The 22,066-nt window shown below is 45.5% G+C and overlaps 1 protein-coding gene across 1 annotated transcript in view; it reads left to right on the top strand.

Annotated features, from left to right (window-relative positions):
• The window catches only part of LOC128643584 (centriolin), a gene marked incomplete at its 5' end in the record, with an annotated part of 183,765 nt that overhangs the window by 71,035 nt on the left and 90,664 nt on the right, over positions 1-22,066 (top strand). The window contains 7 exons of the mRNA XM_053696427.1: positions 7,443-7,663; positions 10,786-10,962; positions 11,047-11,181; positions 14,732-14,877; positions 15,264-15,471; positions 16,208-16,387; positions 16,470-16,649. Coding sequence (XP_053552402.1) covers positions 7,443-7,663; positions 10,786-10,962; positions 11,047-11,181; positions 14,732-14,877; positions 15,264-15,471; positions 16,208-16,387; positions 16,470-16,649 — 1,247 coding nt within the window. The remainder of the gene's footprint in view (positions 1-7,442; positions 7,664-10,785; positions 10,963-11,046; positions 11,182-14,731; positions 14,878-15,263; positions 15,472-16,207; positions 16,388-16,469; positions 16,650-22,066) is intronic.

The following is a 22,066-nucleotide window of genomic DNA, read 5'->3' on the forward strand; positions in this document are numbered from 1 at the left end:
GTACCGCACCATTATGCTCACAGCACAGTCATGCGTACCACACCATTATGCTCACAGCACAGACATGCGTACCACACCATTATGCTCACAGCACAGTCATGCGTACCGCACCATTATGCTCACAGCACAGACATGCGTACCGCACCATTATGCTGACAGCACAGTCATGCGTACCGCACCATTATGCTCACAGCACAGACATGCGTACCGCACCATTATGCTCACAGCACAGACATGCGTACCGCACCATTATGCTCACAGCACAGACATGCATACCGCACCATTATGCTCACAGCACAGACATGCATACCGCACCATTATGCTCACAGCACAGACATGCATACTGCACCATTATGCTCACAGCACAGACATGCGTACCACACCATTATGCTCACAGCACAGACATGCGTACTGCACCATTATGCTCACAGCACAGACATGCATACTGCACCATTATGCTCACAGCACAGACATGCGTACTGCACCATTATGCTCACAGCACAGACATGCGTACTGCACCATTATGCTCACAGCACAGACATGCGTACTGCACCATTATGCTCACAGCACAGACATGCGTACCGCACCATCATGCTCACAGCACAGTCATGCGTACCGCACCATTATGCTCACAGCACAGACATGCGTACCGCACCATCATGCTCACAGCACAGTCATGCGTACCGCACCATTATGCTCACAGCACAGACATGCGTACCACACCATTATGCTCACAGCACAGACATGCATACTGCACCATTATGCTCACAGCACAGACATGCATACTGCACCATTATGCTCACAGCACAGACATGCGTACTGCACCATTATGCTCACAGCACAGACATGCGTACTGCACCATTATGCTCACAGCACAGACATGCGTACTGCACCATTATGCTCACAGCACAGACATGCGTACCGCACCATCATGCTCACAGCACAGTCATGCGTACCGCACCATTATGCTCACAGCACAGACATGCGTACCGCACCATCATGCTCACAGCACAGTCATGCGTACCGCACCATTATGCTCACAGCACAGACATGCGTACTGCACCATTATGCTCACAGCACAGACATGCGTACCGCACCATTATGCTCACAGCACAGTCATGCGTACCGCACCATTATGCTCACAGCACAGACGTATACCACACCATTATGCTCACAGCACAGACATGCATACTGCACCATCATGCTCACAGCACAGACATGCGTACCACACCATTATGCTCACAGCACAGACATGCGTACCACACCATTATGCTCACAGCACAGTCATGTGTACCACACCATTATGCTCACAGCACAGACATGCGTACCACACCATTATGCTCACAGCACAGTCATGTGTACCGCACCATTATGCTCACAGCACAGACATGCGTACCGCACCATTATGGTCACAGCAGAGTCATGTGTACCGCACCATTATTGTCACAGAACAGACATGCGTACCGCACCATTATGGTCACAGCACAGACATGCGTACCGCACCATTATGGTCACAGCAGAGTCATGTGTACCGCACCATTATTGTCACAGAACAGACATGCGTACCGCACCATTATGATCACAGCGCAGTCATGCGTACCGAACCATTATGCTCACAGCACAGACATGTGTACCGCACCATTATGCTCACAGCACAGACATGCGTACCGCACCATTATGCTCACAGCACAGTCATGCGTACCGCACCATTATGCTCACAGCACAGTCATGCGTACCGCACCATTATGCTCACAGCACAGACATGCGTACCGCACCATTATGCTCACAGCACAGTCATGCGTACCGCACCATTATGCTCACAGCACAGACATGCGTACCGCACCATTATGCTGACAGCACAGTCATGCGTACCGCACCATTATGCTCACAGCACAGACATGCGTACCGCACCATTATGGTCACAGCACAGACATGCGTACCGCACCATTATGCTCACAGCACAGACATGCGTACCGCACCATTATGCTCACAGCACAGACATGCATACCGCACCATTATGCTCACAGCACAGACATGCATACTGCACCATTATGCTCACAGCACAGACATGCGTACCACACCATTATGCTCACAGCACAGACATGCGTACTGCACCATTATGCTCACAGCACAGACATGCATACTGCACCATTATGCTCACAGCACAGACATGCGTACAGCACCATTATGCTCACAGCACAGACATGCGTACTGCACCATTATGCTCACAGCACAGACATGCGTACTGCACCATTATGCTCACAGCACAGACATGCGTACCGCACCATCATGCTCACAGCACAGTCATGCGTACCGCACCATTATGCTCACAGCACAGACATGCGTACCGCACCATCATGCTCACAGCACAGTCATGCGTACCGCACCATTATGCTCACAGCACAGACATGCGTACTGCACCATTATGCTCACAGCACAGACATGCGTACCGCACCATTATGCTCACAGCACAGTCATGCGTACCACACCATTATGCTCACAGCACAGACGTATACCACACCATTATGCTCACAGCACAGACATGCATACTGCACCATCATGCTCACAGCACAGACATGCGTACCACACCATTATGCTCACAGCACAGACATGCGTACCACACCATTATGCTCACAGCACAGTCATGTGTACCACACCATTATGCTCACAGCACAGACATGTGTACCGCACCATTATGCTCACAGCACAGACATGCGTACCGCACCATTATGGTCACAGCAGAGTCATGTGTACCGCACCATTATTGTCACAGAACAGACATGCGTACCGCACCATTATGGTCACAGCACAGACATGCGTACCGCACCATTATGCTGACAGCACAGTCATGCGTACCGCACCATTATGCTCACAGCACAGACATGCGTACCGCACCATTATGGTCACAGCACAGACATGCGTACCGCACCATTATGCTCACAGCACAGACATGCGTACCGCACCATTATGCTGACAGCACAGTCATGCGTACCGCACCATTATGCTCACAGCACAGACATGCGTACCGCACCATTATGGTCACAGCACAGACATGCGTACCGCACCATTATGCTCACAGCACAGACATGCGTACCGCACCATTATGCTCACAGCACAGACATGCATACCGCACCATTATGCTCACAGCACAGACATGCATACTGCACCATTATGCTCACAGCACAGACATGCGTACCACACCATTATGCTCACAGCACAGACATGCGTACTGCACCATTATGCTCACAGCACAGACATGCATACTGCACCATTATGCTCACAGCACAGACATGCGTACTGCACCATTATGCTCACAGCACAGACATGCGTACTGCACCATTATGCTCACAGCACAGACATGCGTACTGCACCATTATGCTCACAGCACAGACATGCGTACCGCACCATTATGCTCACAGCACAGACATGCGTACCGCACCATTATGCTCACAGCACAGACATGCGTACCGCACCATCATGCTCACAGCACAGTCATGCGTACCGCACCATTATGCTCACAGCACAGACATGCGTACTGCACCATTATGCTCACAGCACAGACATGCGTACCGCACCATTATGCTCACAGCACAGTCATGCGTACCGCACCATTATGCTCACAGCACAGACGTATACCACACCATTATGCTCACAGCACAGACATGCATACTGCACCATCATGCTCACAGCACAGACATGCGTACCACACCATTATGCTCACAGCACAGACATGCGTACCACACCATTATGCTCACAGCACAGTCATGTGTACCACACCATTATGCTCACAGCACAGACATGTGTACCGCACCATTATGCTCACAGCACAGACATGCGTACCGCACCATTATGGTCACAGCAGAGTCATGTGTACCGCACCATTATTGTCACAGAACAGACATGCGTACCGCACCATTATGGTCACAGCACAGACATGCGTACCGCACCATTATGGTCACAGCACAGACATGCGTACCGCACCATTATGCTCACAGCACAGTCATGTGTACCGCACCATTATGGTCACAGCACAGACATGCGTACCGCACCATTATGGTCACAGCACAGACATGCGTACCGCACCATTATGGTCACAGCACAGACATGCGTACCGCACCATCATGCTCACAGCACAGTCATGCGTACCGCACCATTATTGTCACAGCACAGTCATGCGTACCGCACCATTATTGTCACAGCAGAGTCATATGTACCGCACCATTATGGTCACAGCACAGTCATGCATAACGCACCATTATGGTCACAGCACAGACATGCGTACCGCACCATTATGCTCACAGCACAGACATGCGTACCGCACCATCATGCTCACAGCACAGTCATGCGTACCGCACCATTATGCTCACAGCACACATGCGTACCGCACCATTATGCTCACAGCACACATGCGTACCGCACCATTATGCTCACAGCACAGACATGCGTACCGCACCATTATGCTCACAGCACAGACATGCATACTGCACCATCATGCTCACAGCACAGGCATGCGTACCACACCATTATGCTCACAGCACAGACATGCGTACCGCACCATCATGCTCACAGCACAGACATGCGTACCGCACCATTATGCTCACAGCACAGACATGCGTACCGCACCATTATGCTCACAGCACAGACATGCGTACTGCACCATTATGCTCACAGCACAGACATGCATACTGCACCATTATGCTCACAGCACAGACATGTGTACCGCACCATTATGCTCACAGCACAGACATGCGTACCGCACCATTATGGTCACAGCACAGACATGCATACCGCACCATCATGCTCACAGTACAGACATGCGTACCGCACCATTATGCTCACAGCACAGACATGCGTACCACACCAATATGCTCACAGCACAGACATGCGTACCGTACCATTATGGTCACAGCACAGACATGTGTACCGCACCATTATTGTCACAGCAGAGTCATGCGTACCGCACCATTATTTTCACAGCACAGTCATGCGTACCGCACCATTATGGTCACAGCACAGACATGCGTACCGCACCATTATGCTCACAGCACAGACATGCGTACCGCACCATCATGCTCACAGCACAGTCATGCGTACCGCACCATTATGCTCACAGCACAGACATGCGTACCGCACCATTATGCTCACAGCACAGACATGCATACCATATATTAATGTTAAGTGAACTCTAGCACTAACTGTTCTTCGTCATGTAGTGCGTATACTGCAGCACTCAGACCTAGCTATGAGGCTCTGGAAGATAAGCTAAATATAGCAGGTTAGTGATAAGTCTGATGTTTGAATTTCACACTTTGCAAATGTCAGATCCTCATGTTCATGAGAATTTCAGGCTGCACAAAACAGCTCCAATGTGCATTTAAACTGAAGTCTAGCACAGTTATCAGCACAGTATAATGAATACAAAGATAACGTATAGCCCTACTCTACAGCTGGAGATTGTGCTTGTCCTACATAGACATTACACTGTAGTAGTAAAGTACATAGAATCAGAGCCCTGTACTGTGATTTTTTGTTCTGAGTTGTGTCACTGGCCACCATTAAAGCAGTTCTGCTTATCAGCAAATGAGCAATCAGTCCTCAAGGGCCAGCTTCACAAAGTCATGTTCAAATCAAACAGCTTTCACTTCATCTTTTTTTATAATTATAACCCCTTAAAATAGTTTTATGGTCCCTTTCAATCTCCTTTAAAGAACAAAATCTGTAATTAAAGTGTAAGTCATTTAGGTGTTTTAAAATATGTTCATTGTATTTGTTTAACTTCCCTTGTAATCGTCCGCAAATTATATGTTTACCCAAGTTAGAGAACTTCCCCCATCGGTGCCTATAACTTGCACATCCCCCTTGGTGCATATAACTTGCACATCCCCCTCGGTGCGTATAACTTGCACATCCCCCTCGGTGCGTATAACTTGCACATCCCCCTCGGTGCGTATAACTTGCACATCCCCCTCGGTGCGTATAACTTGCACATCCCCCTCGGTGCGTATAACTTGCACATCCCCCTCAGTGCCTATAACTTGCACATCCCCCTCGATGCGTATAACTTGCACATCCCCCTCGATGCGTATAACTTGCACATCCCTCTCGGTTCGTATAACTTGCACATCCCCCTCGGTTCGTATAACTTGCACATCCCCCTCGGTGCGTATAACTTGCACATCATCCTCGGTGCGTATAACTTGCACATCATCCTCGGTGCGTATAACTTGCACATCCCCCTCGGTGCGTATAACTTGCACATCCCCCTCGGTGTGTATAACTTGCACATCCCCCTCGGTGTGTATAACTTGCACATCCCCCTCGGTGCGTATAACTTGCACATCCCCCTCGGTGCGTATAACTTGCACATCCCCCTCGGTGCGTATAACTTGCACATCCCCCTCGGTGCGTATAACTTGCACATCCCCCTCGGTGCGTATAACTTGCACATCCCCCTCGGTGCGTATAACTTGCACATCCCCCTCGGTGCGTATAACTTGCACATCCCCCTCGGTGCGTATAACTTGCACATCCCCCTCGGTGCGTATAACTTGCACATCCCCCTCGGTGCGTATAACTTGCACATCCCCCTCGGTGCGTATAACTTGCACATTCCTATATTTTCCAGTTTAAGTACATATGTAGATCTGTGGTTATTTGTGTTTATGTTGGCTCACCTTGCTAGTACTCACTAATGAAGATGAGGAGAATAATAAAAATATACAATCCCATATACTCATGCTAAAAACAGGAATGCTTTATTTTGAAGTCATAAGGAATGGGAAAGCTCCACAAACCTAGCCCCAGTAGAAGCACAGACACAAATGTATTGTATGTGAAGCGAACACCTTACTGCTGCCTGACATACGTCCTTAGAAGAGATGCCTTCTGCAGTACTGCCTCTCTGAAGTGCGTGCAATATAGGTGTTGCATGGTAAGCTGAGATGGTGTAGCAAACCTATCCTATCTATAAACCAGTCTATACCGGCACCCATCTTCTGAGTGTCTTACAGAATAATACAAATCCCCTTAGTTTGCTTCCTATCTTTTACCCGGTCACGGCACATCCCAGTATAAAGTCATTTACATTCACTGGCTTTTTATCAGAACACAGTTAGGGAAGACATATGTATTCAGAGGAATGAAACTCAGAAACGGCCTTAGATATTGGGGGAGATTTGCTTCTTCAGGGCATAATAAGATGGTATGTAGCATGAAGGACAATCTTATACGCATCATTCTGTGGGCCCCTAAAATTAGGGCCACTTAATGTTAGTAAATGTTACTGCAGGTAACCAAGAGAATTGCCTTGTAATGTTGTTGCCCCGTAGTTTTCAGTGCAGATCCCATATGCCCTGTCCCTGTGTATTATGCTATGATCTAATGTTTGCCTCAGCCTTGCGCTCACTAATCTGTTTTCTTCTGCTCCATTGTGCTCTAACCAGGTCAGATAGCTGCAAACGAAGCACTGAAGAGGGACCTAGAAGCAATTATTTCCGGCTTGCAGGAATACCTGGAGAGTGTTAAAGGGCAGGCCAAGCAGGCACATGATGAATGCAGGGAGCTGAAAGCAGAGAGAGACACCCTACTTCAAAGGCTGGCAGAGCTGGAAGAGGAGAGGAACCAACTAGAAATTGTTGCTATGGATGCTGAAAATATGAGAAAGGTTAGTGTGTCCTGGGCTTGTCAAATTGTCCTGTAACAGGAGATGGCAGGAAATGTTTATTTTATAAAATCCATTAGATCTTATTGCTGCGGTAAAAGTCTAATCATGAGCATCCCAGGGGGCATAAGCAGTATTAGAAGCTTCATTGTACTTTTCTCTACAGCAGGAAGTAATGTCCCATTTTATACTACAAGACATCTCCTCCCTGTTTTCCCTACCGTGTCCTCTCTATTCCACACACTAGTTCATATAAGTTAGTTGTGCTGTGTAGCCCAAACACATCACTGATCTAAGTGCACGTCTCATTTCTGCTGTAGCTTGGTAATATAATGTATAATAAAGGTGTGTGCATGTGATTGGCTGTTCATGTTATACATACATAGTGTGAGTACTGAGGTTAGGGAGGACAACTGGGCAGGAGAGGCTGAGAGTATTACATGTAACTGTGAGGTTGTCTAATAAACCTTCTAAATACAGCTGTGGGTCATGTGAGGTTGTCTAATAAACCTTCTAAATACACTTGTAGGTCATGTGAGGTTCTCTAGTAAACCTTCTAAATACACCTGTGGGTCATGTGAGGTTGTCTAATAAACCTTCTAAATACACCTGTGGGTCATGTGAGGTTGTCTAATAAACCTTCTAAATCCACCTGTGGGTCATGTGAGGTTGTCTAATAAACCTTCTAAATACACCTGTGTGTCATGTGAAGTTCTCTAATAAACCTTCTAAATACACTTGTAGGTCATGTGAGGTTGTCTAATAAACCTTCTAAATACAGCTGTGGGTCATGTGAGGTTGTCTAATAAACCTTCTAAATACACTTGTAGGTCATGTGAGGTTCTCTAGTAAACCTTCTAAATACACCTGTGGGTCATGTGAGGTTGTCTAATAAACCTTCTAAATACACCTGTGGGTCATGTGAGGTTGTCTAATAAACCTTCTAAATCCACCTGTGGGTCATGTGAGGTTGTCTAATAAACCTTCTAAATACACCTGTGTGTCATGTGAAGTTCTCTAATAAACCTTCTAAATACACTTGTAGGTCATGTGAGGTTGTCTAATAAACCTTCTAAATACAGCTGTGGGTCATGTGAAGTTGTCTAATAAACCTTCTAAATATACCTGTGGGTCATGTGAGGTTGTCTAATAAACCTTCTAAATACACCTGTGGGTCATGTGAGGTTGTCTAATAAACCTTCTAAATACACTTGTAGGTCATGTGAGGTTGTCTAATAAACCTTCTAAATACAGCTGTGGGTCATGTGAAGTTGTCTAATAAACCTTCTAAATATACCTGTGGGTCATGTGAGGTTGTCTAATAAACCTTCTAAATACACCTGTGGGTCATGTGAGGTTGTCTAATAAACCTTCTAAATACACCTGTGTGTCATGTGAAGTTCTCTAATAAACCTTCTAAATACACTTGTAGGTCATGTGAGGTTGTCTAATAAACCTTCTAAATACAGCTGTGGGTCATGTGAAGTTGTCTAATAAACCTTCTAAATATACCTGTGGGTCATGTGAGGTTGTCTAATAAACCTTCTAAATACACCTGTGGGTCATGTGAGGTTGTCTAATAAACCTTCTAAATACACTTGTAGGTCATGTGAGGTTGTCTAATAAACCTTCTAAATACAGCTGTGGGTCATGTGAAGTTGTCTAATAAACCTAAATATACCTGTGGGTCATGTGAGGTTGTCTAATAAACCTTCTAAATACACCTGTGGGTCATGTGAGGTTGTCTAATAAACCTTCTAAATACACCTGTGGGTCATGTGAGGTTCTCTAATAAACCTTCTAAATACACCTGTGGGTCATGTGAGGTTGTCTAATAAACCTTCTAAATGCACCTGTGTGTCATGTGAGGTTGTCTAATAAACCTTCTAAATACACCTGTGGGTCATGTGAGGTTGTCTAATAAACCTTCTAAATACACCTGTGTGTCATGTGAGGTTGTCTAATAAACCTTCTAAATACACCTGTGGGTCTTGTGAAGTTCTCTAATAAACCTTCTAAATACACCTGTGGGTCATGTGAGGTTGTCTAATAAACCTTCTAAATACACCTGTGGGTCATGTGAGGTTCTCTAATAAACCTTCTAAATACACCTGTGGGTCATGTGAGGTTGTCTAATAAACCTTCTAAATGCACCTGTGTGTCATGTGAGGTTGTATAATAAACCTTCTAAATACACCTGTGGGTCATGTGAGGTTGTCTAATAAACCTTCTAAATACACCTGTGTGTCATGTGAGGTTGTCTAATAAACCTTCTAAATACACCTGTGGGTCATGTGAGGTCGTCTAATAAACCTTCTAAATCCACCTGTGGGTCATGTGAGGTTGTCTAATAAACCTTCTAAATACACCTGTGTGTCATGTGAAGTTGTCTAATAAACCTTCTAAATACACTTGTAGGTCATGTGAGGTTGTCTAATAAACCTTCTAAATATAGCTGTGGGTCATGTGAGGTTGTCTAATAAACCTTCTAAATATACCTGTGGGTCATGTGAGGTTGTCTAATAAACCTTCTAAATACACCTGTGGGTCATGTGAGGTTCTCTAATAAACCTTCTAAATACACCTGTGGGTCATGTTAGGTTGTCTAATAAACCTTATAAATACACCTGTGGGTCATGTGAGGTTGTCTAATAAACCTTATAAATACACCTGTGGGTCATGTGAGGTTGTCTAATAAACCTTCTAAATACACCTGTGGGTCATGTGAGGTTGTCTAATAAACCTTCTAAATACACCTGTGGGTCATGTGAGGTTCTCTAATAAACCTTATAAATACACCTGTGGGTCATGTGAGGTTGTCTAATAAAACTTCTAAATACACCTGTGGGTCATGTGAGGTTGTCTAATAAACCTTCTAAATACACCTGTGGGTCATTTGAGGTTGTCTAATAAACCTTATAAATACACCTGTGGGTCATGTGAGGTTGTCTATGTGTCCAATAGCCATGAAGCAGGATGTAAAGTGTATTCCACAATGACAGAGAGAACAGGGTGTAGACAGTGAGACTGTATCATAGATTAATGGTGACTAAAATAATCTAATGGCGAGGAAAGCACTCATCTAAATTATTGCTGGATTGGTTTATATTAATGTTGAATTATAGGAAATTGCAGATCTTGAACAAAGCCTGCAAGAACAACAAGAAGTGAATGAGTCTCTGCGCCAAGCTCAGGGAGACCTCAGTGAGTATGAAGCTGAACTGGAGGCTCAGCTGAAGGAACGAGATGTGGAGGCTAAACAGTTAAAGGAAGAACTGGAAAGGAGAAAACGGCTGAGTCACGTGAGTGCTAAACAATGTAATAATGCCTTGCTTGTTTTTAATGACTTCCAGAAACTGAGAGCAGTGTATGTGATGTTTATACAGATGGAGAATTCTGCCCTGCAAGCAGAGCTAGAGAAGGATAGGCAGGCCCTGGAGAATGCTGTGACCAAGGCTCAGCTGTTAGAGGAGAAGGAAAAGGAGAGCAAGCAATTACTGTCACAACTGAAACAGCTGCAGGTAGGGACACAAATGACCCTGTTACTGTCACAACTGAAACAGCTGCAGGTAGGGACACAAATGACCCTGTTACTGTCACAACTGAAACAGCTGCAGGTAGGGACACAAATGACCCTGTTACTGTCACAACTGAAACAGCTGCAGGTAGGGACACAAATGACCCTGTTACTGTCACAACTGAAACAGCTGCAGGTAGGGACACAAATGACCCTGTTACTGTCACAACTGAAACAGCTGCAGGTAGGAACGCAAATGACCCTGTTACTGTCACAACTGAAACAGCTGCAGGTAGGGACACAAATGACCCTGTTACTGTCACAACTGAAACAGCTGCAGGTAGGGACACAAATGACCCTGTTACTGTCACAACTGAAACAGCTGCAGGTAGGGACACAAATGACCCTGTTACTGTCACAACTGAAACAGCTGCAGGTAGGAACACAAATGACCCTGTTACTGTCACAACTGAAACAGCTGCAGGTAGGGACACAAATGACCCTGTTACTGTCACAACTGAAACAGCTGCAGGTAGGGACACAAATGACCCTGTTACTGACACAACTGAAACAGCTGCAGGTAGGAACGCAAATGACCCTGTTACTGTCACAACTGAAACAGCTGCAGGTAGGGACACAAATGACCCTGTTACTGTCACAACTGAAACAGCTGCAGGTAGGGACACAAATGACCCTGTTACTGTCACAACTGAAACAGCTGCAGGTAGGGACACAAATGACCCTGTTACTGTCACAACTGAAACAGCTGCAGGTAGGGACACAAATGACCCTGTTACTGTCACAACTGAAACAGCTGCAGGTAGGGACACAAATGACCCTGTTACTGTCACAACTGAAACAGCTGCAGGTAGGGACACAAATGACCCTGTTACTGTCACAACTGAAACAGCTGCAGGTAGGAACACAAATGACCCTGTTACTGTCACAACTGAAACATCTGCAGGTAGGGACACAAATGACCCTGTTACTGTCACAACTGAAACAGCTGCAGGTAGGGACACAAATGACCCTGTTACTGTCACAACTGAAACAGCTGCAGGTAGGGACACAAATGACCCTGTTACTGTCACAACTGAAACAGCTGCAGGTAGGGACACAAATGACCCTGTTACTGTCACAACTGAAACATCTGCAGGGAGGGACACAAATGACCCTGTTACTGTCACAACTGAAACATCTGCAGGTAGGGACACAAATGACCCTGTTACTGTCACAACTGAAACAGCTGCAGGTAGGGACACAAATGACCCTGTTATTGTCACAACTGAAACAGCTGCAGGTAGGGACACAAATGACCCTGTTACTGTCACAACTGAAACAGCTGCAGGTAGGGACACAAATGACCCTGTTACTGTCACAACTGAAACAGCTGCAGGTAGGGACACAAATGACCCTGTTACTGTCACAACTGAAACAGCTGCAGGTAGGAACGCAAATGACCCTGTTACTGTCACAACTGAAACAGCTGCAGGTAGGGACACAAATGACCCTGTTACTGTCACAACTGAAACATCTGCAGGTAGGGACACAAATGACCCTGTTACTGTCACAACTGAAACATCTGCAGGTAGGGACACAAATGACCCTGTTACTGTCACAACTGAAACAGCTGCAGGTAGGGACACAAATGACCCTGTTACTGTCACAACTGAAACAGCTGCAGGTAGGGACACAAATGACCCTGTTACTGTCACAGGAAGATACAATTAGCACAACCCTACTGTGCACTTATAGGTGTCCTTGTACTCTCTTCATTACGCTCTCTGTGTGTTTCCTCCATTAACACTGAAACCGACTCTTGGATTATAGAGTTCTGTTTCTCAAACTAAAGTTATAAAAAAAAAATGAAGTGAACATTACTATACTATATGCTGAAGTACACACATTATGATCTGTGTATCAGTGGATCCCTTGTTTAATTAACCAATTCAAACCCACTATAGCATTGGCATCATAACCCAGTTGTGTGACAATGACATATTGCACTTTATGTCACCTTTAAAGGGACATGAATACCAAAATGTTTCTTTCATGATTCAGAAAGAGCATGCGATTTTAAACAACTTTCCAATTTACTTCTATTATCTAATTTGCTTCAATCTCTTGGTATCCTTTGTTGAAAAGCATATCTAGATAGGCTCAGGAGCTTGGAGCTTGCTGCTGATTGGTGGCTGAACTTGCATGCCCATTTTCATTGGCTTACACATGTGTTCAGCTAGCTCCCAGTAATGCATTGCTGCGTCTTCATTAAAAAATACCAGGAGAATGAAGCAACATTAGTAACATAAGTAAATTCCAAAGTTGTTTAAAAATGTATAATCTATCTTATTATTATTTATCATCAGGTATTTGTAGAGCGCCAACAGATTCCTCAGCGCTATAAACATAGGCGGTATACAAGGTAACATTTATAGGGATGAAACGGGTACAGGGCCCTGCCGAGAGTCGCACTGTTGTAGTCGGCTCTTATGAATGTAATCTACAAACAGCTGGGCTCATAGGTTTACAGGCTAAGGGGGGTTATGGGGAAAGCAATGGAGTTAGGATAGGTTAGTGTAGGTTATATGCATCCCTGAACAGAAGAGTCTTTAGGGAGCGCTTGAAGCTGTTAAAACTAGGGGAGAGTTTTGTGGAGCAAGGAAGAGAGTTCCACAAGATGGGAGCCAGTCTGGAGAAGTCCTGTAAGCGGAAGTGTGATGAGGTAACAAGAGAGGAGGTCATGAGCAGAGCGAAGGGGACAGGAGGGAGAGTATTTGGAGACAAAGTCTGAGATATAGGGGGGAGCAGTGCAGTTGAGGGATTTTGTGTTTGATCCTAGAGGCAAGAGGAAGCCAGTGAAGGGATTGGCAGAGAGGTGCAGCAGATGAAGAGCGACGTGTAAGGAAGATGAGCCTGGCAGAGGCATTCATTATGGATTGTAAAGGAGCTATGTGGCAGTTAGGGAGACCAGAGAGGACGGAGTTGCAGTAGTCGAGGCGGGAAAGGATGAGAAAGTGGATTACAATCTTAGTTGTGTCTTGTGCAAGGAGATGTCAATTTTAGATAATTATCTAAATCATGAAAGAAAAATTTGGGGTTTCATGTCTCTTTAATACATAATGATCCGACTCTGTGTGACTGCTGCTACAAAGTCGTTTGTATTAAACAGATTCTTTTTGCAGCCCCCCCAGGAATGGACCTTGACGTAAACATAGGGCCACCCGTACAGCAGTTATAGAGGGATCACCACCGCAGGATCTATGTAATAGGCACAGCACACAGCTGATTTTACCGCCCGCAACATTAGCTAATAGTTAACATTTTCAGTGTTTGGTGCACAAATTATCATTAAATCATTTTTTTCAAATTATGCAATTCATTTGTACTTTGGATAGCTTAGGTAACATTTATAAATAACAGGAATTGTCTGTGGCAAACTCTGTATGGTTTACATTTGTAAGCGAGGGATGAGGTCCTAAAGGAAATCTTATTTGCTATTAACAGTTTTGGTTTAATCTAGTTTGTGCTCCCCTCAAGCTCGCTTTGTTTTATAGGGAGAGAATGCGTATCTGAACGAGGAAATTCACAACCTTCAGAACCAGCTTGATCAGGTAGCTGACAGCATGATTCATCCTGAGCAAATCACAACTCGTATTGGGGAACTGAAGCGCAAGCTGCAGACGGGCGTGGGAGAAATTCGGTACGTTATTAAATCTAATCTTGCTCCAGGGGGCGACGAGACTCTCAGATGTTCCGTATAAGGAGGGTGTTTTACACACACAGCTGTATCCAGGAAACCCCTGAAATGTTCCATTTATTGTCAGCATCGGTCATATACAAACTGTTGTTATAGGAAAATCTCATCTTAACATGTATAGATTTGATATGAGAAGGAGAGTGACAATTTGTTAGGGTTTTACTGCAAGAAGCAATTTATTGGAATATTGAGGGTAAATAACTAGAGAAAGTGTAGTGAATTCATTGTGAGGGACTCCAGTACTAATGGAATACTACACACTTACACATGAGAAAGGAAGAACTGTTACAATATAATGCTGTAACGCTGCTTATTCTTATATAAATTAGGTGCAACAGTCCGGCGGATGTTTTAGGACAAAACCTGGCAGATCTCCAAAAGCAGATCAATGACATCCTCGGGAAAGCGCAAGATGAGAAAAGAGAGGGCCAGGAGAGACAGAGGAAACTGCAGGAGGAGCTAGCGACGCTCCAAGGCAAAGCCAGGGAAATGCCTGAAGACTATAAGAGAGCGTGCAACAAGGCAGCAGAAGCCAGGGTAACAACATCACTTTCATACCTAGTGAAGTGCCTTGGGATTTTATGTTACTGTGCTGCTGCCATAATACTATGCCAAATTCAGCATTCCTGGCCCAGTATTTATTTATATCATTCTATTTTCTCATGTCTGACATTGAGATGCAGAAGTGCCGAGGACTAAACGGTCACTAACAATATAATCTTTTATCACGCTGACAACTCATGCAGAATAAGATACACCGTGTTACATGTAGGCCCTTCCTTTATCATAAAGCTTATTGCTATTGAGCACAGTATACTCGTGTGCCGCTGCACTATAAGCTGAATATATTTACATTCTAACAACACAGAAGTACTTGGCTTTACTTTAAAACTCAACAGCCAGTGCTTGACCCTGCACCTCTCTCTCCTGGAAAACTCCTGGTAGTCATAATTCATCATCAACAGACCTAACCTCAAACCAAAGGAACAAAAGGACGATCCTTACATCCTGCCCGCAAACATCAGTTCAGCATGAAGTTTTGTATTATTTCTGCTCAAAGTGTTTATTTTATGTGATCTCTTTTAGAAAAATGAAATACACTAGGTGTGCCCACCCCTTAAACACCATAGATCTTTAGATATTTAGCGCCTACAATATTGCTCTGTCTCATCGAGTTAAGACCTATACCATAAAGCATCTGCAATCACCAGTTTTCACGTATGAAGCTTTCAGTGCAAGCTGTAATTACTGCAATGTGTTTTCATGTGCTTAGATACAATCAGAAAAGCGTCAACTTGAGGGTAAAGTTCGGCAGCAGGAGAATGAGCTCAGACGATTAAATGATCAACTGAAAAACATGGAAGAAATCCAAGGCCTGGCAGATCAACAACTCCTAGAAGCTGATGAAGAGCGTGAGAAGCTCCTTACTGAGCTGCAAGATCTGGAGAATAAGGTATGGACACAAAACTTTACTTACGTATCACAAACACCACCAGCATTTATGTTATACAGATTGTTTCCCCTTCTTTTAATAGAGAAAAATGGAAGAAGATCAGGCACAGGCGCAAGTGTTTAATTTAGAGAAGGAACTCAAAGAGCTGAAGAGGGCAGTGGGACTATCTGACAAGATGGCAACTTCTGAGCTGTCCAACGCCAAAGATCAACTGAAGTCCCTGCATGGCACTGTCATTAAGCTCAATGAAGAACGAGCTACGGTAAAGCATTTAGCAATACAGAAATAGGGAATCTGCCCACATACTTCCCAGACAAATAAAGCTAATGCAAGATTCTTATACATTATAAACAAAGCATTATTACATCAGTCAGACAAAGCTATTGCACTCGGTGTGTGTCTGTATGGTACAGCAGTCAGACAAAGCTATTGCACTCGGTGTGTGTCTGTACGGTACAGCAGTCAGACAAAGCTATTCGGTGTGTGTCTGCACTCGGTGTGTGTCTGTATGGTACAGCAGTCAGACAAAGCTATTGCACTCGGTGTGTGTCTGTACGGTACAGCAGTCAGACAAAGCTATTGCACTTGGTGTGTGTCTGTACGGTACAGCAGTCAGACAAAGCTATTGCATTCAGTGTGTGTCTGTACGGTACAGCAGTCAGACAAAGCTATTGCACTTGGTGTGTGTCTGTATGGTACAGCAGTCAGACAAAGCTATTGCACTCGGTGTGTGTCTGTACGGTACAGCAGTCAGACAAAGCTATTGCACTTGGTGTGTGTCTGTACGGTACAGCAGTCAGACAAAGCTATTGCACTTGGTGTGTGTCTGTACGGTACAGCAGTCAGACAAAGCTATTGCACTCGGTGTGTGTCTGTATGGTACAGCAGTCAGACAAAGCTATTGCACTCGGTGTGTGTCTGTATGGTACAGCAGTCAGACAAAGCTATTGCACTCGGTGTGTGTCTGTATGGTACAGCAGTCAGACAAAGCTATTGCACTCGGTGTGTGTCTGTACGGTACAGCAGTCAGACAAAGCTATTGCACTTGGTGTGTGTCTGTACGGTACAGCAGTCAGACAAAGCTATTGCACTCGGTGTGTGTCTGTACGGTACAGCAGTCAGACAAAGCTATTGCACTCAGTGTGTGTGTGTATCGTACAGCAGTCAGACAAAGCTATTGCACTTGGTGTGTGTCTGTATGGTACAGCAGTGAGACAAAGCTATTGCACTTGGTGTGTGTCTGTATGGTACAGCAGTCAGACAAAGCTATTGCACTCGGTGTGTGTCTGTATGGTACAGCAGTCAGACAAAGCTATTGCACTCGGTGTGTGTCTGTATGGTACAGCAGTCAGACAAAGCTATTGCACTCAGTGTGTGTCTGTACGGTACAGCAGTCAGACAAAGCTATTGCACTTGGTGTGTGTCTGTATGGTACAGCAGTCAGACAAAGCTATTGCACTTGGTGTGTGTCTGTACGGTACAGCAGTCAGACAAAGCTATTGCACTTGGTGTGTGTCTGTACGGTACAGCAGTCAGACAAAGCTATTGCACTCGGTGTGTGTCTGTATGGTACAGCAGTCAGACAAAGATATTGCACTTGGTGTGTGTCTGTATGGTACAGCAGTCAGACAAAGCTATTGCACTTGGTGTGTGTCTGTACGGTACAGCAGTCAGACAAAGCTATTGCACTTGGTGTGTGTCTGTACGGTACAGCAGTCAGGCAAAGCTATTGCACTCGGTGTGTGTCTGTACGGTACAGCAGTCAGGCAAAGCTATTGCACTCGGTGTGTGTCTGTACGGTACAGCAGTCAGACAAAGCTATTGCACTCGGTGTGTGTCTGTATGGTACAGCAGTCAGACAAAGCTATTGCACTTGGTGTGTGTCTGTACGGTACAGCAGTCAGGCAAAGCTATTGCACTCGGTGTGTGTCTGTATGGTACAGCAGTCAGACAAAGCTATTGCAGTTGGTGTGTGTCTGTATGGTACAGCAGTCAGACAAAGCTATTGCACTCAGTGTGTGTGTGTATCGTACAGCAGTCAGACAAAGCTATTGCACTTGGTGTGTGTCTGTATGGTACAGCAGTGAGACAAAGCTATTGCACTTGGTGTGTGTCTGTATGATACAGCAGTCAGACAAAGCTATTGCACTCGGTGTGTGTCTGTATGGTACAGCAGTCAGACAAAGCTATTGCACTAGGTGTGTGTCTGTACGGTACAGCAGTCAGACAAAGCTATTGCACTCGGTGTGTGTCTGTATGGTACAGCAGTCAGACAAAGCTATTGCACTTGGTGTGTGTCTGTATGGTATAGCAGTCAGACAAAGCTATTGCACTCAGTGTGTGTCTGTACTGTACAACAGTCAGACAAAGATATTGCACTTGGTGTGTGTCTGTATGGTACAGCAGTCAGACAAAGCTATTGCACTTGGTGTGTGTCTGTACGGTACAGCAGTCAGACAAAGCTATTGCACTTGGTGTGTGTCTGTACGGTACAGCAGTCAGACAAAGCTATTGCACTCGGTGTGTGTCTGTACGGTACAGCAGTCAGACAAAGCTATTGCACTCGGTGTGTGTCTGTACGGTACAGCAGTCAGACAAAGCTATTGCACTCGGTGTGTGTCTGTACGGTACAGCAGTCAAAGCTATTGCACTCGGTGTGTGTCTGTACGGTACAGCAGTCAGACAAAGCTATTGCACTCAGTGTGTGTCTGTATGGTACAGCAGTCAGACAAAGCTATTGCACTCGGTGTGTGTCTGTATGGTACAGCAGTCAGACAAAGCTATTGCACTCGGTGTGTATCTGTATGGTACAGCAGTCAGACAAAGCTATTGCACTTGGTGTGTGTCTGTATGGTACAGCAGTCAGACAAAGCTATTGCACTCGGTGTGTGTCTGTACGGTACAGCAGTCAGACAAAGCTATTGCACTCGGTGTGTGTCTGTACGGTACAGCAGTCAGACAAAGCTATTGCACTCAGTGTGTGTCTGTATGGTACAGCAGTCAGACAAAGCTATTGCACTCGGTGTGTGTCTGTATGGTACAGCAGTGAGACAAAGCTATTGCACTCGGTGTGTGTCTGTACGGTACAGCAGTCAGACAAAGCTATTGCACTCGGTGTGTGTCTGTACGGTACAGCAGTCAGACAAAGCTATTGCACTCGGTGTGTGTCTGTATGGTACAGCAGTCAGACAAAGCTATTGCACTTGGTGTGTGTCTGTATGGTACAGCAGTCAGACAAAGCTATTGCACTCGGTGTGTGTCTGTACAGTACAGCAGTCAGACAAAGCTATTGCACTCGGTGTCTGTCTGTACGGTACAGCAGTCAGACAAAGCTATTGCACTCGGTGTGTGTCTGTATGGTACAGCAGTCAGACAAAGCTATTGCACTCGGTGCATATCTGTATGGTACAGCAGTCAGACAAAGCTATTGCACTCAGTGTGTGTCTGTACGGTACAGCAGTCAGACAAAGCTATTGCACTCGGTGTGTCTGTACGGTACAGCAGTCAAACAAAGCTATTGCACTCGGTGTGTGTCTGTACGGTACAGCAGTCAGACAAAGCTATTGCACTTGGTGTGTGTCTGTATGGTACAGCAGTCAGACAAAGCTATTGCACTTGGTGTGTGTCTGTACAGTACAGCAGTCAGACAAAGCTATTGCACTCGGTGTGTGTCTGTACGGTACAGCAGTCAGACAAAGCTATTGCACTCGGTGTGTGTCTGTACGGTACAGCAGTCAGACAAAGCTATTGCACTCGGTGTGTGTCTGTATGGTACAGCAGTCAGACAAAGCTATTGCACTCGGTGTGTGTCTGTACGGTACAGCAGTCAGACAAAGCTATTGCATTCAGTGTGTGTCTGTATGGTACAGCAGTCAGACAAAGCTATTGCACTCAGTGTGTGTGTGTATCGTACAGCAGTCAGACAAAGCTATTGCACTTGGTGTGTGTCTGTATGGTACAGCAGTGAGACAAAGCTATTGCACTTGGTGTGTGTCTGTATGATACAGCAGTCAGACAAAGCTATTGCACTCGGTGTGTGTCTGTATGGTACAGCAGTCAGACAAAGCTATTGCACTAGGTGTGTGTCTGTACGGTACAGCAGTCAGACAAAGCTATTGCACTCGGTGTGTGTCTGTATGGTACAGCAGTCAGACAAAGCTATTGCACTCGGTGTGTGTCTGTATGGTATAGCAGTCAGACAAAGCTATTGCACTCAGTGTGTGTCTGTACTGTACAGCAGTCAGACAAAGATATTGCACTTGGTGTGTGTCTGTATGGTACAGCAGTCAGACAAAGCTATTGCACTTGGTGTGTGTCTGTACGGTACAGCAGTCAGACAAAGCTATTGCACTTGGTGTGTGTCTGTACGGTACAGCAGTCAGACAAAGCTATTGCACTCGGTGTGTGTCTGTACGGTACAGCAGTCAGACAAAGCTATTGCACTCAGTGTGTGTCTGTATGGTACAGCAGTGAGACAAAGCTATTGCACTCGGTGTGTGTCTGTATGGTACAGCAGTGAGACAAAGCTATTGCACTCGGTGTGTGTCTGTACGGTACAGCAGTCAGACAAAGCTATTGCACTCGGTGTGTGTCTGTACGGTACAGCAGTCAGACAAAGCTATTGCATTCAGTGTGTGTCTGTATGGTACAGCAGTCAGACAAAGCTATTGCACTCGGTGTGTGTCTGTATGGTACAGCAGTCAGACAAAGCTATTGCACTTGGTGTGTGTCTGTATGGTACAGCAGTCAGACAAAGCTATTGCACTCGGTGTGTGTCTGTACAGTACAGCAGTCAGACAAAGCTATTGCACTCGGTGTCTGTCTGTACGGTACAGCAGTCAGACAAAGCTATTGCACTCGGTGTGTGTCTGTATGGTACAGCAGTCAGACAAAGCTATTGCACTCGGTGCATATCTGTATGGTACAGCAGTCAGACAAAGCTATTGCACTCAGTGTGTGTCTGTACAGTACAGCAGTCAGACAAAGCTATTGCACTCGGTGTGTCTGTACGGTACAGCAGTCAAACAAAGCTATTGCACTCGGTGTGTGTCTGTACGGTACAGCAGTCAGACAAAGCTATTGCACTTGGTGTGTGTCTGTATGGTACAGCAGTCAGACAAAGCTATTGCACTTGGTGTGTGTCTGTACAGTACAGCAGTCAGACAAAGCTATTGCACTCGGTGTGTGTCTGTACGGTACAGCAGTCAGACAAAGCTATTGCACTCGGTGTGTGTCTGTACGGTACAGCAGTCAGACAAAGCTATTGCACTCGGTGTGTGTCTGTATGGTACAGCAGTCAGACAAAGCTATTGCACTCGGTGTGTGTCTGTACGGTACAGCAGTCAGACAAAGCTATTGCATTCAGTGTGTGTCTGTATGGTACAGCAGTCAGACAAAGCTATTGCACTCAGTGTGTGTGTGTATCGTACAGCAGTCAGACAAAGCTATTGCACTTGGTGTGTGTCTGTATGGTACAGCAGTGAGACAAAGCTATTGCACTTGGTGTGTGTCTGTATGATACAGCAGTCAGACAAAGCTATTGCACTCGGTGTGTGTCTGTATGGTACAGCAGTCAGACAAAGCTATTGCACTCGGTGTGTGTCTGTATGGTACAGCAGTCAGACAAAGCTATTGCACTCAGTGTGTGTCTGTACGGTACAGCAGTCAGACAAAGCTATT

This window comes from Bombina bombina, unplaced genomic scaffold (assembly GCF_027579735.1).
Source record: "Bombina bombina isolate aBomBom1 unplaced genomic scaffold, aBomBom1.pri scaffold_755, whole genome shotgun sequence".
NCBI lineage: Eukaryota > Metazoa > Chordata > Amphibia > Anura > Bombinatoridae > Bombina > Bombina bombina.